General features: G+C 34.3%; 1 protein-coding gene and 1 pseudogene across 9 annotated transcripts in view; one reads left to right on the top strand and one right to left on the bottom strand.

Annotated features, from left to right (window-relative positions):
* Positions 1-27,972, top strand: part of HYCC2 (hyccin PI4KA lipid kinase complex subunit 2) — a 91,445-nt gene that overhangs the window by 29,510 nt on the left and 33,963 nt on the right. For 7 of the 9 annotated variants that reach the window (XM_047870075.1, XM_047870071.1, XM_047870069.1 and 4 more), the window contains 6 exons: positions 2,193-2,292; positions 15,766-15,849; positions 16,977-17,078; positions 21,523-21,702; positions 24,618-24,698; positions 26,860-26,975. In XM_047870075.1, the coding sequence (XP_047726031.1) occupies positions 15,799-15,849; positions 16,977-17,078; positions 21,523-21,702; positions 24,618-24,698; positions 26,860-26,975 (530 nt within the window). In that variant the 5' untranslated portion in view covers positions 2,193-2,292; positions 15,766-15,798. Of the gene's footprint in view, positions 1-2,192; positions 2,293-15,296; positions 15,415-15,765; positions 15,850-16,976; positions 17,079-17,821; positions 17,878-21,522; positions 21,703-24,617; positions 24,699-26,859; positions 26,976-27,972 lie in introns of those variants that run through there. The other 2 variants (XM_047870073.1, XM_047870077.1) reach the window with 2 other exon arrangements.
* Positions 15,211-15,479, bottom strand: LOC125171584 (40S ribosomal protein S27-like; annotated as a pseudogene).

The following is a 27,972-nucleotide window of genomic DNA, read 5'->3' on the forward strand; positions in this document are numbered from 1 at the left end:
GTTCTTAATTTCATATATATTGTATTTTTCAGTTTTAGAATTTACATTTTTTTTATATCCTAATTCATTGGTGAAATTTTCTACCTCATCAGTTTTGTTGATTTTTTGCTCTAGTACCTTATTCAGAATTATTGTATGTTTTAATAGTATTCTGCTATAACACTACCTTTTTTAAGTTTATTTATTTTGAGAGAGAGAGAGAGAGCACGCGCGAGAGGGGAAGGGGCAGAGAGAGAGAGAGAATCCCAAGCAGACTCTGTACTGTCATCATGGAGCCCGACATGAGCCTGAATCCATGAACCAGGAGATCATGACCTGAGCTGAAACCAAGAGCCAGATGCTCAACTGACTAAGCCACCCAAGCACCCCCAGAATTATTTTAAATAGTTGTCCTTGTGTGTGAACTTTATTGTTGGATCATCTGTGGATCTAGTTTTCTCTTAATTATTGGTCATGTTTTTGTCACTTAGTATATTTAGTAATTTTTGATTGTGTGCTAGACCTTGTATATGAAAGAACCATAGAGGCTTCAAACAGTGTTACCTCCCTAACAGGGTCCCCCACCCCCTTTTTTTTTTTTCTGTTGCTCAAGTGGCTGAGGGGCTTATTACTTCCAATTTATCTATCAGGAGTTGAATTGTTCTGAAGCTGTGCTAAAGTTTAATAAAACTCAGGTTTCCTATCCATCGCCATGTTGGTTTTTTTGTTTGTTTGTTTGCTTGTTTGTTTGTTTTTGCCCCTTAAATTGAGAACCTAGTGAGTACCTGTATCCTTAACCCTGAAAGATTGTTGGAGAGTCATCTCTACAGAGAGTACAGTATAGCTCTCAAGTCAGTCTGCTTATACTGCTTCAAAATCTGGCAATTGTCTTGGTGGCTCAAAATTCCCAAGGTACAAAAAGAGAGTTTCCTTGATATCAAATGACCCTTCCCAAAGTATGACCATTTCTTGTGTATCTTTCCAGAGGTTTTCTCTTAGTCCTCATCAAGGTTTTTCACCCACTGCAGAACTCATGAAATGAAAATCTTACGTGATAGTCAATACATAAGAGATAAAAAGTCAGCTGCTATGGTTGGATTGGGAGGCTCTGACACATCTTTAGTTTGAAAAACATCAGAGACTTTGTAATGATCATATAACTTTACTCCAAGAGAATTTTATTGTGGTCTTATTTGTATTTTTTAAATCATATTTTGTTTATGAACATATTTTAAATTTTAAAATTTAAGGTTTTTTTGGTGTTTTAGATTTTAAAGTTGTGATACGATTTTGAATCAAAGTGGTAGAGTATAATGTGGTCAGCAGCTACTTAAAAATAGCTTCTACTTTCAGAGGAAAGTATACTTTTAGCAATTTGAAAAGTTTTCTCACTGATCAAAATAATTTTAATATGTTTTTGTACCAAAACCTCAAGTAATAGCATTTCCTGTGTTCTTTTTAAAAATGATAAAATTTTCAGTTCTGTGAAACTCATCCAAAATGATGATATAGCCATTGATACTTATTATTTAAGGTTGATGATATACTGCATATTGAAATTTTAATGATTGTGTGTGTGTGTGTGTGTGTGTGTGTGTGAGAGAGAGAGAGAGAGAGAGAGAGAGATATCATTGTAATGTGTTCCAAAAGTTGGATTAATGGAATTTTTGACTGAAAAGGACTGATTTTTATAGATTATTCAAGTGAAACTCCCTAATATTTAAGTCAGCTCCTCAAGGTCTTACAGGTAATTAATGGGAAATTTGAAACTAAAACTCAAACTTCATTTCTCTAAATCTGCTATTTAAAAAAAAAAAGTTTTTTTTTAACGTTTATTTATTTTGGAGACAGAGAGAGACAGAGCATGAATGGGGGAGGGTCAGAGAGAGGGAGACACAGAATCCAAAACAGGCTCAAGGCTCTGAGCTGTCAGCACAGAGCCCGACGCGGGGCTCGAACTCACGGACCGTGAGATCGTGACCTGAGCTGAAGTCGGGTGCTTAACCGACTGAGCCACCCAGGCGCCCCTGCTATTTTTTAAATTTGGTTTAATGATGGTATACAAGTGTATGCTGGTCATTATAGAAAGCTTTTTAATCCCTAATTATTTTTAAAAATAGATAAATTGTATTATAAATGTTTTATCAAAATTGTTTTTTATTTCATGAGAGTATTATCTTAATATTTCAGTTTTTTAATTTTTATTTTTATAGAGCTGGAAAATATTGAAGTCTCAACAAATGAATTCCACACTTGAATTCTGCCGCATTCCTATGCCACCTCCTCCTTTAGAAAACTGATCTTAGAACAGAGGTAAAATTATGAAATTTAACTTTTTAAAAGTTAAAGAATTTTTCCATACAATTAGACATGTTGGAATTTTTGGTCATCTTTGGTGGGTAGCTTCTATTTATTTAGCAATTTTACCTAAGAGACTTGAAATAATCACATCTTAATTACTGCCTTTGAGTTTTACTTTTGAAATACTTTTTAATAGTTTTTAGTAGTTGTGTCTTTTTACCTTCTTGTTGCCTAAATATTTACAGTTACTGAATAATTGAATTTACTCATCATAATTGTATTATGTAACTACATTGAGATCAGTGCTGTCCAATAGAATTTCTGTGATGATGTCTGTGTTCTTTATCTCTGTTCTCCAGTATGGCTGCATGTAGCTACTGAGCACTTGAAATGTAGCTAGTGCAACTAAGGAATTGAGTCTTTAAATTTTATTTTTGTTTATTTTATTTTATTTTAATTTAATTTAAATAGCTATATGTGGCTAGTGGCTACCATATTGAATGGTGCAGCTTTAGGGTTTTTTTTAGAGAAGTTGATATTTACAATAAATGCACATCTTGAGTACTCAAATTTCAGATTTATACCTTGAAATATTGTTATAGTTGTTGGCCTAGTTTGAAAATTTGCAGTAGCAAAAACCATTTTTTATGATTTCATATGTTTCCCTGATAATTGTATAGCTTTGTTTATCCAGTAAACCCTAGAGAGCAGTTACCATAATTAGTTTTTCTCACTGATGTGTTAACTTATTTAATCTTAAAAAAACGAAAAAACAAAACTTTGACATAGGTACTTACATTATCTCCCTTTTATAAATGAGGAATTTGAGTCCATAAATTAGTGGAGTAATTTTTCCACAGATGCATAGCTGGTAGGTCATGGAACTGGAATTTGAACTCAGGCAGTCTAGAGCCAGACCCCCATACTCTAACCATTAGGCTGTACTGCCTCTTATAATCCGATTCTTTATAAATTGACAATTTCTGAAAAAGATACATGCTGTCAGCTAAGACACAATTTCTGCCTGTGTAGGCCATGGAAAGCTTATTGTACTTGGATGAGTACAGTGAGTTTGCTTCCTGGCAAGTAGTTATTGACCTTCAGATCACGTTCCAGCAGTTTCTTATTTTGTTCATTATGTTGTATTCAGGGCTTGCTAATAAAGGTTGCCATTACCATGGCCATCAAAAAGATAATTATTTCCTGTGATGTCTTTTTACTTTGTTAGATAGTCTGAAAGTAAGGTAGTATGGGCCCAAATTGAGCTGCATGCTGGAATATCAGCTTGATTTTTGTTTTTAAGACTTTAATTTTTTTAAAGTAATCTCTAGACCCCATGTGGGGCTTGAACTCATGATCTCGAGATCAAGAGTCTCCTGCTCTACCTACTGAGCCAGGCAGGCATCCCTTGATTTTTGCTTTTAAATATACTTTCTATATACCAGATAATGGGATGGGTATAATATACAGTGGAAAAAATCTACAGAATTATACATTGTCTGGTTAAATAAAAGGGAAACTTTTAGTACATTTATAACTACGTTCACAGCTACCTCCAGATACTAAGGTACTGAGAATAGTTAGGAAATCCATATTTACAAAATTTCTCTGTAACCAGCACTATTCTGTTTTTCAAATGAAGGTACTTGAATATTTTTAGGATTTTAGATATAGTAAGTAAAAGTAAAGCCCAAAGGATTTAATTGATTTGTCCAAGGTCATATAAGCAGTGTAGTTCATTGATTCAACAAATACACAGAAGTACCTGCCATTAAGTCCAGATACCATAGTATGTTTGTTAGCTTTGAGTATATAGTGAATACCCAAATGTTACCAAAACAGAAAGGGACCATTTTCATATAACTTAATAATCTTATAGGGAAGATAGATAATAAGTAATAAGATCTAAGAAGCCAGGTATAAAATCCAAAGCTCTAGGAAGGAAATGAACCATATTTGTTGGAATGGAAAGTAGTAGAGTAGGGAGAAAGGGATGCTATTTAGATGAAGTGGTCAAGAAAGGCTTGCTGAGACTAACAGGATTGGAAGAAGGCAGCTATTTGTATAGCAGTAGTAAGACAGCATTCTAGGCTGGAAAGAATCCCTGGGGTGAAGGGGTACATGAAGTTATAGAAAAACTTAAGAGTATGGCCAGGACATAGAAAGCTGTGGGGAGTAGTATGAGCTACAAGAAAGGGGACAAGGTACATTTTTCAACCATAGGTTTTGGAATAGGCATTAAGTTAAAATCCTAGTTTTACCAGTTCAACTGTGTTACCTTGTGTGGGTCATTTGACCTAATTTACACATTAATTTTCTTATCTATTAGTTGGGAATAACAGAGATTATTTTATAGTACCATATATAGTGTCAGGAAAATTAAGTATATAATACTTGTAGCAAACATTTATAGTGTTTACTTGTGATAAGAATTATTCTTTTTTTTTAAAGTTTATTTTTATTTATTCTGAGAGAGAGATAGAGAGCAAGTGGAGGAGGGGATGAGAGAGGGGAAAGAGAAGAAATCCCAAGCAGGCTCCACGCTGTTAGTGCAGAGCCCAGTGTGGAGCTCAAACTCATGAACCATGAGATCAAGCCACCAGGTGCCCTGATAAGAACTATTCTAAGTACACAATAATTATATGAAATAAGTACTGTGCTGCTGTTATCCTTCTTTTTGAAACCAGAGAAATGAGGCACAGAGGGTTTAAGTAAGCTAGTAAGGGGGTCACTGTAGCAAGTGAGTACCCTTAAACTTAGACAATCTGGCTCCAGAGTCCGTGCTCAGAGTGGGTCCTGGTAATCCCTTAAGTGGGTTTGTGAGGTCAAAATTGTTTTTTATATTAATACTAAGACAGTATTTGCAGCCTTCATTGTCATTCTCTGATGAATACACAGTGAAGTTTTTCAGCAACAGATTGAATGCGGAAGTAATTATGAGATTTGCAAAAAAAAAAAAAATGTAAAACAACAAATACTACTCTTCTCACCAAATTTGCTTTTGTTCGGGAAAAATAAAATTTCACTTTAAAACATGTCAAAAAACCCCCACTGTGTTAACATGTAATGGGCTTATTTTTTTAAATGAGTTAATAAACTTTTTAAATGTAGGAGTGAAAGGGGGTTCTGAGGCAAAAAGTTGATTTGCTGCTCTAACCCACTAGATTCTACTGCTTTATTAATCAGATAAATTATAGAAAACAACTGATACAATGTTCATACTTGATAGGCTCACTAGTAATTTACTTTTTTTTTTAAATTTGTTTTAACATTTACTTATTTTTGAGAAAGAGAGAGAGAAAAGAGCATGAGCGGGGAAGGGGCAGAGAGAGAGAGGGAGACACAGAATCCAAAGCAGGCTCCAGGCTCTATGCTGTCAGCACAGAGCCCGAAGCAGGGCTTGAACCCATGAACCGCGAGATCATGACCTGAGCCGAAGTCAGACATTTGGCTGAGCCACCCAGGCGCCCCTACTTTTTCCTTACTTTTAAGATAATTTTCTTTACATTTTAACATTTTTGAAATCAGGATATGTCTTGACTGAATAAACTTCAGCTACCAGGCAAGTAAATTGTGAAATAGCAACAGTCATCCTTATTTGGTATTTTGAGAATTTAGCTTTGTGAATTCCTTTATTCATTTATCATTTCAATTAATACTAGTAGCACCATATTGAGGTAAATTTTTTTATTAAAAATTTTTTTAATGTTTGTTATTTTTGTGTTACGTTTTTAATTGAGTTTCCATCTGTAAATTGTTGCTTAAAATGTCTATAAAATATCACAGTATAATATAGCTTTGCAGTGAATAATGGTCTCAGCTGAAGATTGCCTGACATGTGCCAATTAATTCAGAGAAAATTTGCCAGATCCCTCAGTCTCTAATTTCAAACCCGGACAAGGTTGATATTCCTGTTTGATGCATTTGGGAGAATATCTACCTGTCAAACGTTTCTGGGTGCTTTTTAAAGAAGCTATCAACTTCCAACCATATTTAATTTGGAAAAATAAAATTATTAAGCTTAATCACATGGAAAAAGCAAGCAGAAATCTCAGGTTTTGGCCAAAAATAAAAACTGTCGTTACTGCAGGTGCTAAATAATTGAGTTCATGAGATAAGTAACTAAATCAATAGATGTTTGAGTACCTGTTATGTGCCTCACACTTGAGATATAGAACCTTCTCTGTGAAGTACGGATTCTAGTGGGAAAGACAGACAATAATAAGTAAACAAATAAGATAATTATGATTTTGCTAACTGCTATGAAGGAAACGGACAGAATGATAGGGGATGGAAGGAAGAGGAATTTGGGGAGCCAATTTAAATATAGTAAGTAGAGGGAGCTTCTCTGAGGAAGTGACATTTGAACTGAGTCTAATCCAGACATAAAGAGAGGGCTGGGAGAGTGTGCCTTATGGCTAGTAGAACAAAGATGTCCAGAAGCATAAAGCATAATTAAAATTTTTTTTAATGTTTATTTATTTTTGAGACAGAGAGAGACAGAGAATGAGCAGGGGAGGGGCAGAGAGAGAGGGAGACATAGAATCTGAAGCAGGGTCCAGGCTCTGAGCTGTCAGCACAGAGCCTGATGCAGGGCTCAAACTCATCAACTAAGAGATCATGACCTGAGCCGAAGTCAGATGCTCAACCGACTGAGCCACCCAGGCACCCCAGCATAAAGGATAATTTAAAAAGTCATATGTGATTATATGGATAAGCTTATGTTCTTGTCCTTTAGTTAAACATTTTTTCATTTTAATAAAGGTTTGTTTCTTATTTTCTACTTAAATTTGTTACTGAACAAATTACAGTCTTAAAATTAGTAGTATTGTAGAGTTGAAGAAATATGGTGGTATTTGGTTTTAATTATTAACACCACTGTATTTCTGTATTTAAAAGTATTACGTGGACTCTTGGGTGGCTCAATGGGTTAGGCGTCCGACTTTGGCTCAGGTCATGATTTTGCGGGTTCGTGAGTTCAAGCCCCATGTCGGGTTCTGTGCTGACAGCTCAGAGCCTGGAGCCTGCTTCTTATTCTGTGTCTCCCTCTCTCTCTGCCCCTCCCCCATTCATGCTCTGTCTCTCTCTGTCTCAAATATAAATAAACACTAAGAAAAAAAAAGTTAAAAAAAAAGTATTACCTTGGAGTCATTTTAAAAATAATATTGGTAGAAAAAAAAATAGTATTGGTAGAAACTAAAGTGATTTGGTAAACAAATTTGTTGTTATAGAAGAGATTAGATAGGAATTTAAAACAATGAGTTTAACCTGAATGTGAGACTTTCTCTTTTTTTTTCTGAAGAATTACTTGGGGAGCTTTTTAAAATATGTATTCCAGGCTCTATATCAAATAGGGATTCTGATGCAATATATATCAGATAAAAAGATTTGTGGGGTTTTTTTGAAAATAATATTTGGGTTTCTTTTTTATTTTAAAAGCAGTTGATGTTCTTTGTAGAGAATTGGAAAAAAATATTAATTTTAGTTGCTTTTCCTTGCCCTTTTCTATAAAGCAGTAGCATACATTTTAAAAATCTTCTAATCCCTTGTAGTTAGAAAAAACATAACTTACTAGTTTATAAATTTTTCCTAAAACATAGAAACCTGGATTTAAACCATTTTTATATTTTAAATATTTATGTTAAAACCTTTTTCATTTTGGGGGCACCTGAGTGGCTCAGTCAGTTGAGTGTCTGACTTCAGCTCAGGTTATGATCTCAAGGTTCGTGGTTTTGAGCCCCATATCAGGATCTGTGTTGACAACTCAGAGCCTGGAGGCTGCTTCAGATTCTGTGTCTCCCTCTCTCTCTGCCCCTTCCCGGCTCATGCCGTGTCTCTCTCTGCCTCTCAAAAATGAATAAACATTAAAAAAAATTTTTTTAAGTTGCTCATTTTGACTTTTTAAAGTTTATTTTTGTGTAACAATAGCTAGTTAGAAAACACAGTGAAGGGGCTGCTGGGTGACTCAGTCAGTCAAGGATCCAACTCTTGATTTCGGTGCAGATCACAGTCTCATGGTTCTTAGGATTGAGCCCTGCATTGGGTTCTGCGCTGACATTGCGGAGACTGCTTGGGATTCTCTCTCTCTCTCTCTCTCTCTCTCTCTCTCTGCCCATCCCTAGCTCTCTCTAAATAAATAAACTTAAAAAAAAATAATGAAAAATAACCACAGTCACAAGATAATATAAACCATACAGGAATCAACTTAATTGGAAATGTGTTGACCTACGTGAAGAAAAAATAAAATTTATATTAAGATGTATAGAAGAGGATTTTTAATAAAGAGCAATGCCATGCTTCTGTATGGGTTAACTCAATGTCGTGGAGATGTGATTTGGAATTAATTTGTAAACTCCTATGAGAATGGAGTGTAGGAAAGAAACTTATCAATATAATTCTAATATTCCTCTGGAAGAAAGAAGCAGGCAATAATAAACACATTTTTAGGAAAAAGAATCTCTATACAAGAAGGACTTGGAATATTTTTTACTAAGCTACAGTAATTAAAACATTATAGTCCTGGTGCAAAATTAATGGGAAAGTAGCTCAGAAATAGTTCCAAATGTATGTAAGACTTTTTGTAAGTGACAAAAATAGCATTTCAAGTAACTGAGGAAAAACTGGACATAACATATATTAGAACAATTTAGAGCTGTCAGGAGAAGAACATTTGTTAGATCTTAATCTCATATCACATTCTAAAGTAACTTCCAGATTGTTTAAACTATAAATGTCATTTCTAATTTTAGAAGATTCACACTTAACTAAACAAGCAGAGCGATTTTTAAAATATAATAACATATATCGTGGTATCTTATACATCACAGCATTTTGTGTATAAAATCTTTAATGTTTTGGCAATAGGTATGAATGTTGATACTAATTTTTATTATCTTAGTTTTAAAAGTCATGTATATCATATTAATAAATGCAGGAAAATTAAAGCCTTTAGATTTATTTAGATATTTTCATGCTGAGGTATTAGCTTTATAAGTAGAGTAGGGAGAAATTATTCTGTACATGTGACAGTCATGTGCTTTAAAAATACATGATTGGGGGCACCTGGGTGGTTCAGTTGGTTAAACGTCTGACTTTGGCTCAGGTCATGATCTCACAATATGTGAGTTGGAGCCTTGCATTGGGCTCTGCTCTGACAGCTCAGAGCCTGGAACCTGCTTTGGATTCTGTATCTCCCTCTCTCTCTGCCCTTCTCCTCCTTGAGCCCTGTCACTTTCTCTCTCTTTCTCAAAAATAAACATTAAAAAAAAGATGGAGTATGGTTTTGAGAGTTTATTTATATTTGGATATACTATCAATAATATTTATATCCTGTGACCTTAAAATTTCAAATCCAGTTTTTACAAGTGATACTACAGAAAAGAACAGAAAATACATAAATGTGAAGATGTTCATTGCAGCATATTTTTTTTTTGTAATATAAGAAAATTGAAAAAAAACCTATGTGTTTATCAGTAAACTATTAAATGGTAAGTTTTGGGCTTAATTGCTCTGTGGCTGTTAAAAAGAATGAGATCTATAGGTCTTCCATATTTTTAGCAACTGAAAAAAGCATATTGTAGAAAACTATATCTGATGAACATGTGACTATAAACTATATACATGCACTTATATATAAACATGCATATACATAAATATATATTTGAAAGAAAAATAAATACCAGATGGTTGACTCTGTTTAATCTTCATGGGTAGGACAGATGGTTAGGATTTCCTTTTTTTTTTTTCTTTACATACATATACTATTTATAATATTTGAACATTATTTAATAATTGACTATCAACCATTAATTCATATTTGTAGCTAAATATATTTGTAAAATTATAAAGATAACAGTTGATATGCAGGGCAGAAATCGCTTTTTAATTTTCCAGGAAATAAAAAAAAATTAAAATCAGTTGAAATCCGGCAATAGAGATACAGGAGTTTTTTTAAGTTACAATTTGTTTATTGGAAATCAGTCTTTGGTGTCACCACTACAATGAAATTATGCTTTTCTTCCTTACATGGTAATAAATATATCAGAAGTATTTACCTTCTTTTCTGGAGTACTCTTCAAAGAGGATGTAAAATTCTGTTTTTCTTCTTAATCTTGTGGTCCATTGAGCTCATTAGAAATGATAAAGTGGTAGGAACAGGGGCGCCTGGGTGGCGCAGTCGGTTGAGCGTTCGACTTCAGCCAGGTCACGATCTCGCGGTCCGTGAGTTCGAGCCCCGCGTCAGGCTCTGGGCTGATGGCGCCTGTTTCCGATTCTGTGTCTCCCTCTCTCTCTGCCCCTCCCCCGTTCACGCTTTGTCTCTCTCTGTCCCAAAAATAAATAAACATTGAAAAAAAAAAAAAAGAAATGATAAAGTGGTAGGAAGAAGATGCTATAAATTATATTAACAAAGCAGCCCCTTTTGTTTATATCTTCATTAAGAAACTTGAGGAAAGGAAATACTAAAGGGAGATGAAGATATTAGAATTTATACTTAAATTATTTCCTAAGAAACTAATGTAGGTTTTGTTTTAATATACTAAATTTGATGCTTAATAAAAATGTAACCTGGGGCACCTGGGTGGCTCAGTTGGTTAAGCGTCTGACTTAATCTCAGTTCAGGTCTTGATTTCAGGATTGTGAGCTCAAGCCCTGTGTTGGGCTCCAGGCTGGGCGTGAAGCCTATTTAAAAAAAAAAAAAAAAAAAATGTAACCTAGCTTACTTATTTTTCAGGTGCTTTGTAAGTCAAAAACATTTCTTTAAAAATTTTTTTTAATGTTTATTTATTTCTGAGACAGAGAGAGACAGAGCATGAGTGGGGGAGGGGCAGAGAGAGAGGGAGACACAGAATCAGAAGCAGGCTCCAGGCTCTGACCTGTCAGCACAGAGCCCGACGTGGGGCTCGAACTCACAAACCGTGAGATCATGACCTGAGCTGAAGTTGGTCACTCAACTGACTGAGCCACCCAGGCTCCCCAAAAACATTTTTATTCTCAGTAGCTGTTCAGGTATTTTAGTTTCCAGAGACTTGGTAGGAATTCTCAGAGCAAATGCTGTGGCAAGACTGAAATTTCTTTAGTCTTCATACTATTGGGAAATTTGTAGCTAGATGTGAAAAGGATACTAGTCCTCTCTCTGCATTGTAGCCAGGTGAGCTTTTCAAACCTTGAATCTTATAATCCATCTGCCTAAAATCCTTAGTCACTTTCTATGCTTAAGGAAGACTGTAAATTCCTATTTATACCATCTGGGCCATGCCTACCTTTCTACACCCTCAACATTTGTCCCTTGCTTTCTCGTCACTTGGATCTTCTTTCAGATTTCCTGTGTTTTCTTCTTGCCACAGGGCCATTATATACGATGTTCCCTCTTTCGAGAATGCTCTTTTCCTAATTCTTTAATTCTACTGATCTTTGTTATCTCACCTTAACTGTTGCCTTAGAGAAGTCTTCTTTGATTCCCTCATCAATGTTAGGTTCCTTTTATTATGCTTTTGTGTGTCATGACTTCTTATTCTTCATCTCTTTGCAAAAATGCATTTAGTTTTCTGTACTAGATAAATGCTTCATTATAGTGACTTTCCATCTGGTTTTATCATTGTATTACCAGCTCCTAGCATAATGGCTGTCATTGTTGGTGTTTAAGAAATACTTATGGAATGGATCAATGAATTTCTGACTAAATCTTGCCTTTGCTTTAAAGTCGTCTCCTGGAGTTCTGAGCAGCTTTCAGAGGCAACTACCTTAGGGTATTTAGACAATTGTTCATAAACATTTTTTATTGAGGTATAATTTATGTAGAGTCAGAGGTACATTAATCATAGTTCTGTCATGGAATCCATTTTTAGGTGAAGAACGAGGTTTCAAAAGGTAGTACCACTTAACTGTTGTTTAAAAGGAAAAAAGGGAATTCTGACATTGATTTGAACAATCATCATAATAAATGTGGGAACCTCACAAAATTACTTCTTTGAAGGCCATTGTCATTTGGATGTATGGCTGTGCTATATTTTGTGAAGGTTTTTTTTTAAATTAATTATTTAGACCTCATTTATTTTAGTTTTTTATTTTAATTTACATCCAAATTAGCATATAGTGCAATGATGATTTCAGGAGTAGATTCTTTAGTGCCCCTTACCCATTTAGCCCATCCCTCTCCCACAACCCCTCCAGTAACCCTCGTTTTGTTTTCCATATTTATGAGTCTCTTCGGTTTTGTCCCCCTCCCTGTTTTTATATTATTTTGTTCCCCTTCCCTTATGTTCATCTGTTTTGTCTCTTAAAATCCTCATATGAGTGAAGTCATATGATTTTTGGCTTTCTCTGACTAATTTCACTTAGCAAAATACCCTCCAGTTCCATCCACGTAGTTGCAAATGGTAAGATTTCATTCTTTTTGATTGTCGAGTAATACTCCATTATATATATACACCACATCTTCTTTATCCATTCACCCATCGATGGACATTTGGGCTCTTTCCATACTTTGGCTATTGTTGATAGTGTAATTTTTATTTATTTTGAGAAAGAGCAAGCGAGGGGGGGGGCAGCAAAAATGGGGGACAGACAGAGAGCGAGAGACCAAGAATTCCAAGCAGCACAGATCCCACTGTGAAGCTCAAGCTCACAGACTGGCGATCATGACCTGAGCTGAAACCAAGAGTCAGATGTTTAGCCGACTGAGCCACCCAGGCTCCCCTGTGAAGTTATGTTTTAAGAATCTTATTTCTTCAGCAAGAGTTTGTAACTTGAGTGTCCATGTCTATTAATGAGCTTTAGTTGATCTGAACTCCCAGGTATTATTTGCAAAATTGTGTATGTATGGGTATTGTGTTTATCTTTTTATGTAGTGTTTATTAATCCTTTTTTTCTGAAATTTTATTATGGAACATTTCAAACTTATAATAAAGTAATGATATTAGTGTAATAAAACATATATACCAGTTATTCAGCTTGAATGGTTATTCATAGCCAGTCATATTTCATCTATACCTAATTAGCTTTCCTTCTTTGACTCCTCCTGCTCCTGCTCCTGTCCTGATTGATTGATTGATTATTTATTTATTTATTTTTATTTTTGAGAGAGAGAGCGCTAGCACAAGCAGGGGGAGAGGGGCAGAGGGAGAGAGAAAGATCCCAAGCGGACTCCATACTCAGCACCGAGCCTGACGTGGTGCTCAATCCCACGACCCTGGGACCATGACTGAGCTGAAATCAAGAGTTGGGCACTCAGCTGACTGAGCCATCCAGGTGCCCCTGCCCTGATTATTTTAAAGCAAGTCTCTGACACATTTCACCAGTAAATATTTCAGTATGTAACTTTAACAAGCAGTATTAAAACAAAAAACAAAAAAAACCCAACCTAACTATAATAGTTATCAAATGTAAAAATAACCTATGATAATTCCTTAATTTTATATCATCAAATAACCAGTCATGTTCTGCTTTCTCCAGTTGTATCATACACTTTTTAATTGTTTGAATCAGAGTCCAAGAAAGATTCATATGTTGGTTATTGATTTTTTTTAATCTGTTCGGTTTTCCTACTATATTTTTTCCCTAGAAATTTATTTTACTAAATTTATCAGTCTATCTTAACAGCATTTGCTATTTGAAAGTAAAGGAAATGCCTTACTCCTAACAGCATTTGCTATTTGAAAATAAGGGGAATGTCTTACGCCTCTTCATACTCCTTCCTTACATCGTACTTGATATAGTGCATTATAGAGAGACATTAAAAAGTCCTTTTGGAATTGAAGGGGGAGAATTAGAAAATCTGATTCCTTTTTATAGGGACAAATTTAATGTGAAATTTGACACACTTTTAGGAAATACTATCTTTTAATAAAGAAACTTATTTCAGGGGCGCCTGGGTGGCTCAGTCGGTTAAGCGGCCGACTTCGGCTCAGGTCATGATCTCACGGTCCGTGAGTTCGAGCCCCGCGTCGGGCTCTGTGCTGACAGCTCAGAGCCTGGAGCCTGTTTCAGATTCTGTGTCTCCCTCTCTCTGACCCTCTCCCGTTCATGCTTTGTCTCTCTCTGTCTCAAAAATAAATAAACATTAAAAAAAAAAAAAAGAAACTTATTTCAGTTGCTTTGAAGACATTATTCTCCCCTCAAAGAAGTTCTTTATTTTTTCTAGTTCTTAACTTTTTTCTTTTTTTTCAGTGCTTATTTAGTTTTGAAAGAGAGACAGAGTGTGAGCAGGGAAGGGGCAGAGAGGCGGAGACAGAAGATCCAAAGCAGGCTCTGGGCAGACAACAAAGAGCCCTATGCAGGGCTTGAACTAACAAACTGTGAGACCATGACCTCTCCCGAAGTTGGACGCTTAACCTACTAAGCCACCCAGGTGCCCCTAGCTCTTACTTTTTGAGCCTTTAAATTAAATTAAAATCCAAGACCTTTTCATTGTCTTTCTCACTTTAAAAATAATATAGGCTGTTTTAATTTTTTTCTGTAACTCAAGAGTTACACATAATTAGAATATCCTCAGTATTCCTTACCTCAGAGGTAAACACTTAAAAGAGTTTAGTGGATATATTCGTCCAGGCTTTTTTCACATTTTATTTAGTTTTTTAATGGAATTATAGTTCACATAATTGTACAACTTGCTTTTTCTACTTGGATATTTTTCCATTATAGAAAAAATATAAATCTACCTTCTTTAAAGCCCTTATTTGTATAAACATTTATAATCAGTGTGCTGAATATATGACCCTTGATTTCTAGCTTTTCTATATTTGTCATTTATAATTTGTCACATGGTTTGTTGTATGAAATGTAACTTAATTCCAATTGTATATTTGGCAGAAGCTCTAAGCATAGACTATTCATTTGTCTTGGGTAATATGCAGTTTGATTTTACTCAGTAAACTTGTGTTTTGGTTTTGGTTTTGTTTTATCACAAATCTGTTTATTGGAATAGTTTCTTACTCATCTTGAGTCCAGGTGCTTTAAGAGCTTCTGTCTGAAGGAGCATCCTTCTATAAGCCTTGCTTTTCCTCCTGTAGGCTGGCAGAGGACAGTGGAACAGCCAACACACAAAACAACCATTTGTGCATGGCTAAAGATGGTGGTGATTTTGTAGCATCCTGGGCACTTCACGTCCATGAAGTAGGAGTTGGGGCTCTGCACCAGGTGTTTCTTCTTGTACTTCCTCTTCTCTTCCAGGACAGGTGGAGGAGGTCCTTCACAAGGGGCATGTTCTTGTGAGGAAGTATAAACTTGTTTTTGCCACTTTGAAATATATTTCTTGGGGAAAATATAAAAGTATTAGGAAAAGCAGTTTCAAATATATCCCTGAAAATAGAATTTATTTCTTAAAAATAAGTTTTGTTTTAATTGAGCTCTAGTCTAGAAGTGAGCCTTCTTATCTAAAATATATACAAGGTTAGTTTTTCTGTTAGTGAAAGGTGCACATTCTTTACCTTTGGTAGTTTCTTTAAGTACATGATGCCATCTTCAAGTTTGGTGCTTTTTTTCTTTCAGAGATTAAAAAAAAGGACTACAAGTTAGAAGAAGATGCTGGGATCTGAACGTGGTGTTGTGGAAGAATGGTTATCAGAATTCAAGGTAAATTGGATTGGTGATAAGAATGTATCATATGATTCTATATGTCCATAATTCAAACAGTGAATATGTGCTCTGGAGAAACCGAAACAAATGTTATGATATGAAGTGGAAATGGCAAAATACGAAATAATGTGTTTCTGTAATTGTAACTCTTTAAAAACGCACTAAGGTGAATAATGGCTAGAAGGTAATATGGAAAAATAAAAAAGTTGTTAGGATTGATGAGGGGATATATCCATTTTTAAATATATTTAATAAAAAAGGGGAAGCTTCCAAGCTTTAATAAGGCACAGACATAGGATTTGTGTCTTATATTTTTATTTCCTGTAATTAAAAATCATTCATTGATTTTATTTAAAACTATATAACTTCTGAACACTAATAGAAATAAATGTTTCATAAGTATAAAATGCAAGAATAAAAATATTTTCTAGGGGCGCCTCTGTGCTCAGTCGGTTAAGCATCCAACTCTTTATTTCAGCTCAGGTCATGATCTCACAGTTCGTGAGTTTGAGCCCCACATCAGGCTCTGCACTAAGTGCCCTCTTTCCCTCCCCCAAAATAAATAAAACTTACTAAATTATATGTGTGTGTATGTGTATTCTATACTTATTTTTTTTAGACTAGGTTAGTTTTTTTTGTTGTTTTAGTGTTTTTATTTATTTTTGAGACACAGAGAGACAGAGCATGAGTAGGGGAGGGGCAGAGAGAGAGGGAGACACAGAATCCAAAGCGGGCTCCAGTCTCTGAGCTGTCAGCACAGAGCCCGACGCGGGGCTCGAACTCCCAGACTGTCAGATCATGATCTGAGCTGAAGTCAGATGCTTAACTGACTGAGCCACCCAAGCGCCCCTAGAGTAGGTTAGTTTAAAGTGACCCTTTTCAGCAAATCTTGGTACGTGTGATTTCTAATAATTTTTCGTGGTTGACTAGTTAGAAGAACTGAACACTATAACGTCCTAACTTAATTTGTCTTATTAACTCTAATGATATTTCTTGTATTAATTATCTTTACTTTTCTTAATTGACTCTATCATAAATCTTTTCAAGAGAAACTGAGGTAAAATATATTTCCTGACTTCCCAAATACTAAGTTTGCTTTTGATTTCCTTTGATGTTTCTTTTAGGCGTTACCTGACACTCAGATCACCAATTATGCAGCAACTTTACACCGGAAAAAAACACTGGTCCCAGCCCTCTATAAAGTTATTCAAGATTCAAATAATGAGGTAGGAAAGTTTATAAGAAAAATAATTTCAACATAGTAAAGTGAAATATGTGTACTAAAACACATATGTAAGTTTTGTAGTTTTCTCTCCTCTTTTTTAAAATCCTTCTTATGGAACTGGAAAACTTTCTTTCTACTGTTTTTCATTCTGATAGTTGCTTTGGCTTTCCCTTTCCCCTTCCCTCTTTATATTTTTAAATGTTTTGACAGATTTGTTCCTGTTGAGGACTGTATGTTTTGAGTCTTGATCTGAGTGACCATCATCTCAATAGATTACTTATTAATTTGAAACTTTTCCCTGTTTCTGTTTGGGATGTTTCCTTTTCTAGAATCCAAATGTTAGCCTTACACTGATTCAGCTTTTTTTTATTTTAAGTATGTTTGCTGTTATTTTATTGACAGTGTGGAAGTGTATATATTACTCTGATCGGTGAACTCAGACTGGTAACATGAAATGATGCTGCTAGTAAATTTAGCTTGAAAATGATTGGAGAAAGCACTATTTAGCCTAAAGAGTTAAGATCAATAAACTTAGAGTAAGAGTTTCCTGTTATTCAGCTTTGTGATAGAAGAAGGGAAAAAAAATTCAGCTGTTGAATCTATATGTTAATTTATGCAAAATACACACATTATCTTTCCATTAACACAATAGTATGACATATAGTTTTATCACCACTGGATTCATGTATGCTTTAAAATGAAAATGAAAGGAACACACAGGAAAGTAGCTTCTTATCTTCCCAGATACAGCCTCCAAGAGTGCCTCTGCTGTGTACTGGAGTGAGTTTGAAGAAGTTCAGGTAATCATCTCCTAACCAGCAGCTTAATTTAAAGTGCATCTTAATTTTTGTCCTACCACTAAAAGCTTGCTTTATTGACCTCTTTCTTTACTATCTCCTAAACTTGGATTGGCTCTCAGTTAGGCTTGCATCTGTTGCTGTTTATAGCAGCAATTGCAGGATTCATTTGCTTCTTTTTCTCTTGCTGTGTATTTATGTTTTATAACTTTAGGTGTAGTAATGTATATATATTCATATCCTTTTTGGTTAGGAGTTTTCAAAATTCTGTTTGAATAATGAATGTGTGTTATTTCCTACTCCTTGTTTTGCACTGTCTTAACATTTAAGCTTTGCTTATTAAAATTTGTTTTATGCTTTCTCTTTACATTGTAAGCTCTTCATGAGCAGTGGTCATATAGTCTGTATTTGTTACTTCCCTAGAATCTAGTATATTATCATGTAGATAATGAACACTTAGTAAATATTGATTAGAAGAATAGTGAAACACAAAATGAGATTCTAAAATGCTATCATTTTCATTAACACTCACAAGTATATAAAAAGGATTGGTTTCCTTTTTTATACTTTAGAAGCTCTGACATTAAAAAAAGCTATTCACATTACTTTATATTGTAATACTTCATAATAATGTATGAGACCTTATCATAGGTAGAATTGGAAAATTACAGCTTGAGAGATAAAAGCTCAACACTAGTCATTATAATCAGCCAGTTGCCAGAGCAGAGCTGTCTTTCCACCTTTTCTCCTGTCAGGTTATAAGGTTCTAACCATGTGGTCATATTTCAGAAAAGCAGAATGTAGAGCTCTATAGAATCTCAAACTAATTCTGGATTTCAGTTATAGAAGGAGGCCCCTTTTAGTCCTGATTTTATTGTATTCTGAAACATAACTGTTTTACTTAGTTAACAGGAAATTATTTCAGAAAATCGTCACATGCCACATATAATATTACTTGAAGCTTATGGTGATCTTACAGTTTTGCTTTAAAGACCTTAAAAGCTCTTAAGAAAGTGTATTTCCTAGTTTAGTATTACATATCATGGCCAACCTGTACTGCAGCTGAAATTTTAATCTCCACACCAAACATATTGCTTTATTTCTCATTTCCTTTGTTCTAGAGGTTTCTACACCAAACATATTGCTTAATTTTCCTCATTTCCTTTGTTCCTGATCCTGTAGTCACTCTTGCAGTTCTTCCCCTTCAGGAAGACCTCCATCTAATCGTTACGTTTACCCTATCACTTTTTCATGATTTGATTCCCTTTCCTTCTTCCTTCACATGGCTCACTTCTCTCTTTACCCAGCTAAATTTTCATAGGTCATTTCCTTGTAAACATTCTTAGCTCCTTTGCTTCTCATTCCATTCATTAGTTCTTTTTCTTTGGGGGAAAATCTCAACACTGGAAAAAATCCAGCCATCCATCTTCTTCAGGCCTGTACCTGAGCAGCAGAACATACTTGCAGAACACAGTTTTGTTGACTTTCTCCACTTTAAATGTAGGACTAAAAGGCTCAAGGTCACATAATACTGCCTTGCATTCTTGCTTTACTTTCTTGGTACACTGTCCCACTGCATTTTACACCTTCTCTTTCCTCATACTCTTACCCTCCTTTTCCTCATCTCCAGCTTGCTTTCTGTGTCCTTAAAAAAGAAGAAGATAATTGGGAACTCTCATATTTTCCCCTTCCTATCTACCACTCTACCAGCTTTTCCACCTACATTCTTTCGCCTTTTCTGCTGTTCAGTGGATGAAGTGTCTCAGGTGGTATCAAAGTGTCTCTTGTACTTAGGCCTGGATCACATTCTCTGGCCACCTCAAAGATTCCTCCTGCAGTTATCCCTCCTCATTCCCTCATCATTGATTTCTGACCAAACTCCTCCTCCTCCCCATTTTTAAAAAAAGCAGAGTAAAAATTTTGACAACTCTGTATTTCTTTGCTATGCTTAGTTAAAATGTAGTCTCTTACATGCCATTGTGGTTCTTGCTAGTGAGGAAGGGAAGTTAAGGTCTTTATAACAGAAACGAATCATAATTGTGCCATGGCAAATAAAATTGAGAGACAGCAATTCTGGAGTCTTTGACTAAAGAGGAAAACAGATTTAAAACATAGATATATATTTTTAATAAATACACTTATGAGAGCAGCAATCTTTAATTCCCCAAAAGAGCTTTTTTGTCAGTACTTTAAAAAGATACCAGCAGTTGACTATTTTCAGAAATTTATTACTTCATTATTGACACTACACGGAATATACTATTTGTAGTTAAATAATCCTCACCTCCTACTCTCAACCTTCATTCTAGTATAAGAAATGTGGGATAGTGGAAGCATCAACTTGGTGTTCGAAGACCTGAATTTTAAGTGTCTTCCTCCACCACTAACTTCTGTGACTTTGAGCAAATTGTCTGACTAGTCTAGACTTCTGTTTAAGGGGAGAATTGAAATTTTTTGAAGATTGTAAATATTATGACAGTGATTTCACATAATGGGCCTAGTAGTTACTAGACACGAGGGTGTACATGTGTGTGAACTTTTTTAGCTTTAAAGTCATTCCCTAAGAGCTAAGCTTAGCTCATCTAAATATATTAACTGTACAGTTAACATTGGGTTTGTTGATTTTTGATTTGCAATCCTGAAAGTAGTGACTTATTCTAGACGGTTAGGTTATTACAGACCTATATAACTTCATTCAAACAGATTTCCAAATGTATATGCATTATTTAATCATTCAGAAAAGAAGGTAGCATATACATACTGAATGACTCATTTTAAAGCTAGTATTAAATTTTAATTTAGACATTTTTTATAGTTTCTTGTCAATGTGTTATTTGCATTTTAAAATCATACCCAGTTTTGTGTGGTCTATAGTTATTTGAACAAAACCGTTTTAAGAACAAAACCGTTTGCCAACTTAGATTGGCAGTACGTGATTAGGAAAAAGGGAGAGGTTTATTTAACCTGCTCATTTTCTTTAGTTTTCAAGGTGATAAAGATCTTCATAAGTCCTATTGTGTGATATCGTATGAAAAATTTAACACTAAAAAAGCTATTCCTATATTTTCAAAATCTTAAATATAATTAGTAGAATTTAAGTCAGTCTTAAAACATAAAAGTAATTCATTTGTTTTACTTGTATGTATGTAAAATATTAGCTAACATTTTGGATATCCAATTATTATATATTGCAAAATCCCTTTGTCTACTGAGTAGTATATAATTTTATTTAAATCATAATCTAAGTTGAGATTTAAAGTTTATTTCCAACAAGAGCATTTGAAGTTTTTTCTTTCAATAGAAACTTTTTAAAGTGGAGGATAGTAAGGGCTGATAATAATAGAAAAGGAAACTTAATATAAATGTAGTACATTGGTTAAATAATTAACAAAGTTAACGGATTAGTGTATTGAAAAATAAGTTGATATTATATGGGCACAAAATACTTCAAGTTAGTAAATTGGTCAGTTTAATATATAGTCTCTGTGCATAAGTAGAGATTAAGGTTTAGGACACATTGATTCAAAATATGCAAAAATAAATACTGAAAATTTATTTTTTAAATATTACACAAGTATATGTGCTTTAAAAAAAACACACTTACAGCAAATGAATAGAAATAGCTAATGTACTTTATTTTCCTTTTAGCTTCTGGAGCCTGTCTGCCACCAGCTGTTTGAGCTCTATCGTAGCTCTGAAGTTCGACTTAAGAGGTTCACACTGCAGTTCTTGCCGGAATTGATGTGGGTTTATTTACGGCTTACAGTTAGCCGAGACAGACAGAGTAATGGCTGCATTGAAGCACTTCTGTTAGGAATTTACAATTTGGTAAGTTGAAAAAGATAGTTTGGGAAACTTTAAGTATTTTGTAAAAATCTTCTGGAGTAATACTTAAAGAATATTTATTAAAAAAATAAATTGAAAGGTCTACTGAGTAATTTATTTGAATTTATGAGAGGCTTAATAAATAATTGCCAATAATGCATTTTATAAAATAGGTGAAAATATTATAATTGATAGCATTGTTAATATTTTGTGACTTATCTTTAAATTACTTTATTTGACCAATGTTTATGAATGTGCTCCATTTAAAATTTTTGAAATTTATTTTGAATAATCATTTGATAAAATATTATATACTTGACACTGTATTGTTTGAAATTCTTCTAAGAAATTCTTAAGTATCTTAAACATTATTCTGGGTTTTTTTTTTCCCACAGTGTCCAGTTAGGACTTTGGTATTGAAATTCTTGCTCTTTGAAGATATCCTTTGTATTTAGTATTCATTGTAAACAAGCACTCCACATAATAAAATTTTTTTTCCATATTTTTCAAATTTAAATCCAAGTTAGTTAATATATAGTGTAATAATGATATCAGGAGTAGACTTTAGTGATTCATCACTTACATATAACACCCAGTGGTCATCCCAACAAAGGTAAAGTACCTCACAAAACATTGAGTTTCACTGTAAATAAATATTTTCTATACCAGTGTTCAACCCTCAAAGTATTATCCCTTAAAAGATCATTAGAAAACATTTCTATCCCTGGAATGTATATCTGAAGAAAGGAGTATGGCCTTTGAAATCATTTGTATTTTATTTAAAACTAGGCCCTGCCATTTGTTTGCTGTTTTAAATTTGGTCAGGTTACTTAATATCTTGACTTCAGTTGCTTCATCTGTAAAACAGAAATAAAACATTGTTAACAGGATTAAAAACAATTAGGAGAGGCGTGCCTGGCTGTTTCAGTTGGTACAGCATACAACTCTTGATCTTGGGGTTGTGAGTTTGAGCCCCACATTGGGTTTAGAGATTGCTTAAAAATAAAATCTTAAAAACAAAAAAACAATTAGGAGAATCCACATACTACCTGAGGTGTTTAGTAAATGTCATTAATAGTAGTAGCAGTATCAAGTAGTATTAAGGGAGAGGTTTTTTTACATGAAAAGCTGGTCTAGGTATAAAATTCTCTAATTTGCCAATTTGCCTGATTGTTTTTTCTTTTAAAGCAGGAAATTTGTTTCATATATTACTCTCTCCTCTAGTACTTAGCACAGGCACTTAGTAGATGTATGTTGATTTAATAATTGAATTTGGCGTTTTCAATTATGTTGAAAATTAAGCTATCTTTTTACTCATTTTTTTAATGTAATAAAATCCAGTAGTGGGACAAATGAAGCAAAGTATTTTTAAGCAGGATGCTGACAAGTTCTTAACAGTGCTTATTGGTGCTATGGTTTAATTATCTTTTAGCATCTTAAAAATAGTGTACTTACAAAGTAAATGGTCAGTTATATATCAGAATGTAACCCAGGCTTCTGTCTTCTAATTCATTTACTGTCTGTGTTCTTTCTTCTCTGTGGCTCTCAATTTTTCTTACCACCTAGGGTTTCTTTTATATATTTATTTTCTTTTTTTCACTTTCCCTCTCGAGAACTTCTCTCTTGTTTCACATAGCCTCAGGGGGAGTTTTATATTGCCCTCAGCTTAAACAAACTGTAGAACATCCTTCTTCAAGAACACACAAATATAAATAAAAGTTATTTGGGTTAATTTGAAATTTAGGAATAAAAATTAAAGTCATATTGCCTAACTTAAATTAGGTCCATCCGTCTTACCGTAGACTTTCTCTGAGGCATACTGGCCTGAATGTAGTAATAACTAGTTTGACTACAAAATAGTTAAATGATCTCTCCAAGGAATTTTTAAACCCATTTTCCTGCCAAAATTAGAGGTAAGGCCAATGTTCACATATAATTGGTACTCTCCTGTGACATATTAAACAGAAATGAGCCCTACAGAGAAGTTCTTTTGGGTTTTTGTTTTGTTGATAATAGTTATTGTTGTTGTATCTTCCATTTGTGCTGTGTAACTCTCAGTCTGTCTCTGACCTTTCTTCTAGGTCTACTAAGGGGGCAGCCTTCTCTCTCTGTATTTTGTGCTAATTATGAATATATTAATGTGGATTAATATGTAAAATAAATTAATTAAAATTAATTGATATGTAAAAGAAACATAGACCAAATGAGGCAGTAGAGGAAAGGAGTGATAATGGAGGAGCATTTCACCCCTCTATATGCTAGTGTCTATAGGCAGATTTTTATTGATACCTGTAGACCACCAGAGGTACCAGAGACTAGAAATGAAGGACACCATTGTCCTTTTCATTGAAAGATAAAGTGCTTTTAAAAGAAAACAATTTTCTTGCAATTCAGTAAAAATTACCTAAATATGAATCTATTTTTAATCACTTGGACTAATATTCATTATGTTAATATGTAGCTTAAATTGGGTCATTAGTCTTTTGCTGAATAATTGTAACAGTTTTTTTTAGTCAGGATTCATTCTGTTAAAATAATGTGTTTTTTCTTATTTAATAAGTGTATTTCTTGGCTAAAACATATAATCTGTTTGACTCAGATCTAATTGCTTATAATCTCCCTGTCCTATCTGTAAACTTAACATGAAAGATGACTTGTGTGCCTGCTTTATGTCTTTGATGTCACATTGCATTTGATTTAGTTATAGTATTGTGCTGCATATCTCTCAGAGGGTAACTCAACTACTGAACTGTGTAATTTGCTAATAGGTTAGAAAAGATACACTAGGATAGTAATATTTTTTGTATATTGCTATTTCTAAAACTCTTCCTCAGTTGTCAATGATATATTGGTAAATTAAGAATTTTTTTCTTATAGCCCTGTGATTATTTATCTTTGTATGTATTTTTTAACTATAGGAAATTGCTGATAAAGATGGAAACAATAAAGTTCTGTCTTTTACTATCCCTTCCTTATCCAAGCCTTCAATATACCATGAGGTAAGTAAGATTGGAAAGGTAGAATTATTTAAAATTACTCTGAGTAAGATGGGGTGCCTGGATGGCTCAGTCAGTTAAGTGTCCAACTCTTGATTTTCGCTCAGATCATGATCTCATGGTCTGTGAGATAGAGCCCCTCGTCAGGCTCTGCACTGCACAGAGCCTGCTGGGGATTCTCTCTCCTCTCTGCCCCTCTCCCGCTCACACTTTCTCTTTCTCTTCCTCTCAAAATAAACATGAAAAAAATTTTTATAAAAAATTATATTGAATAAGAGATCAAAGTCAATTTTTCACCAGAGATAAACACTAACACATCTTTATTGATTTACTTCTTAACAGTAGGTGCCTGTTAGTGATGTAAAGCTATGCTGTTATCAAGAGAGGCAGAAAGTAATTAATGGAAAATTTCCTCTAGTTCTTATTTATTTCTTTTTCATTCTTATACCACTATCATTTTCACTTTTTTATTAGTCTTTTATGAATTTTTAAAAATATTCTTTGGGGCGCCTGGGTGGCTCAGTCGGTTAAGCATCCGACTTCAGCTCAGGTCACGATCTCGCGGTCCATGAGTTCGAGCCCCGCGTCGGGCTCTGGGCTGATGGCTCAGAGCCTGGAGCCTGCTTCCGATTCTGTGTCTCCCTCTCTCTCTGCCCCTCCCCCGTTCATGCTCTGTCTCTCTCTGTCCCAAAAATAAATAAAATGTTAAAAAAATATATTTAAAAAATATATATATATTCTTTAATTTTTTGAAGTCTTCCATATTCATTAGAAATCTGTGTTAGATTGATTTTTTTATTATTTTTTAGGAAACTGTCTACTTAAAAAGATGTTAATACCAATTATTTCCATTTAAAGGAGTCTATAACTGATGCACTGTGTCTATTCACTAACAGCACACTTTTGAGTTTTGCTTATATTTATTTGAACAATGTGAGAACCCTGATAATCATAATAGGTAGAAGGCTGCTGTTAAGCTGAAATCCTTCTGCCTGCTTTATTTAAGGATATATTCTATGAATCAAGCTTCAGGTCTATAGTGGCCTTTGGTGTATAAAGTTATAAGGAAAGCACTTAAAGAAACTTTACCAGTAGTCCAAAAATTATATTCCATTTTCTTATCAGTAAACAGTATCCTTTTGCTTCACAACTCCATGCTGCTGTTTATTTTTTTAATTAATTCCCGTGGGACTTCATTGTGTATTGGAAATAGAATGCCTCCTATTTAGCCAAGACTTGTTTTAGCATAAAATATTTCTGAGAATATAATGTTAATTAGATTTTAATTAAGTTCTGTGTATCATGTTATGAAATAAAACAGAGGATAGTGAAACATTTATGAATGGATGCTTCTAACTTTAGGAACATCTAATCAATTGTGTCACTAGTAAAGAGACATTTGATTATAGTCTTAAATATTGTTTATAACTCTCTGTACCTTGCTTTAAGTTTTTATTTTAATTCCAGTTAACATACAGTGTTCTATTAGTTTCAGGTATACACTATAGTGATTTCAACAATTCCCTTACTTCATCTAGTGCTCATCATGACAAGTGTACTCCTTCATCCCCATCACCTATTTAACCCATGCACCTTGTTTTCTTCATTGTAGAATGGGATTAGTGAAAGTATCTACCTACCTGAAATTAGACAAACTGCAGAATTTAAATGTACAGTGAAGTCTCAAGCCTGTTTTGTGTTCTGGAATACAAATAAATTAAAATTGATGAATCTGAAAAAAATTTTTTTTTATTTTAAAATAAAGTTGATGTTTTTATAACCTTTAGTCTTTCCAGCAACTTTTTTTTTTCTTTTGAGAGAGAGAGAGAGAGAGAGAGAGCGAGGGGGCGAGCATGAGCAGAGTCAGACAATTAACTGACTGAGCTCCAGGCACCCCTCTGGCAACTTTTCTTATTCTGTGTTCTAAATATAGATTCATTCCATAATCTTCCAAAAACAAAGCAGTATATTTTTAGTTTTATGTATTATATATAATTTCCAAAAAGAGCTGTAGAATATATGTAATTGAAAAATGCAAAAGGTTTTAAATAAGAGAAATGGTCTTAAACTGCCTTCTGCTAAAACAAAGCTAAATGTCCTTATATGATACAGATTTTTACTTCATTTTAAAGACACAGTCTCATACTTTACCTTATTTTTGTAGCCCTCAACAATTGGATCCATGGCTTTGACAGAAGGGGCATTGTGTCAGCATGATCTCATCAGGGTTGTTTATAGTGATCTTCATCCTCAGAGGGAAACATTCACTGCACAAAACCGGTAATGGTCAAAACTGTAGATAATAATAATTATTAATTTATGCTTAATAGTTAACTCTAATTACTTTGGTTCAAGTTTGGTGAGAGAAGAAGCAAAAGGTTTAAAATGTCATACTAGTGAAATACATTATAGTAGTGAAATACCTATCCATCTAATGCATGGTACTGTGTGTAGTCATCTTGTGTAAAGCAAAATAAAAACTAAAAGTGTGGGCTTAAAGTCAGCCAAACCAAGGTTTGTGTTCTAGCACTATATGTTAAAAGGTCTCCCTCTCACGCAGTTTATTTATTCTCTATACCTTGCTTTCTTCAATGCAGAATGGGTTAATAGAGTACCTACCTTCCTGAAGTTAGGCAAACTGAATGCATAGTCCCCGAGACTTCCCTTACTTCTGACACTAACTGCAAGTTTGGGAGGGTTCCCATAACCTCTCTTAGGTTTGATAACTCACTAGAAGGACTCAGAGCTCACTGAATGAAAGCTGTTTTATTCACAGTTAAGGTTTATTACAAGAAAAGGAAACAGATGAAAATCAGCCAAAGGGAAAGATGCATAAAATAGAATCAGGAGGGTTCCAAATGCAAAGTTTCTATTGTCCTCATCCATGGAGTCAAGATGCTTCCTCCTAAAAAAAAAAAAAAAAAAAAAAAAAAGGGATGCATTCCTCCTCTCCCAGCATCAGTGTGTGACAGGAATAGAGTCAAGTTCAATGTCCAGACTTTTCACTGGGTTCCATTATTGTAGATATGACTCATTAGATTTATTTGCTCACATGGTTGATCTCCGCCTCAAGGTTGGTTGAGGCTGTGTGACCCAAAGCCCCACCCTAAATCACATGGTGGTGGTTGTTTCTAGTGTGGCCAGTCCCCACCTTAAACAAAAACACTCCTGTCAGGTATGACATAGGTTGCTTCCTAGCGGGGAGGCTAGACTTCTTTGGGCAAGGCCAAATTCTTTACTATACAGACTATGCCTTGGCCATCGGCCAAGTCTCTTA

This window comes from Prionailurus viverrinus, chromosome C1 (genome assembly GCF_022837055.1).
Source record: "Prionailurus viverrinus isolate Anna chromosome C1, UM_Priviv_1.0, whole genome shotgun sequence".
NCBI classification, from domain to species: Eukaryota; Metazoa; Chordata; class Mammalia; order Carnivora; family Felidae; genus Prionailurus; species Prionailurus viverrinus.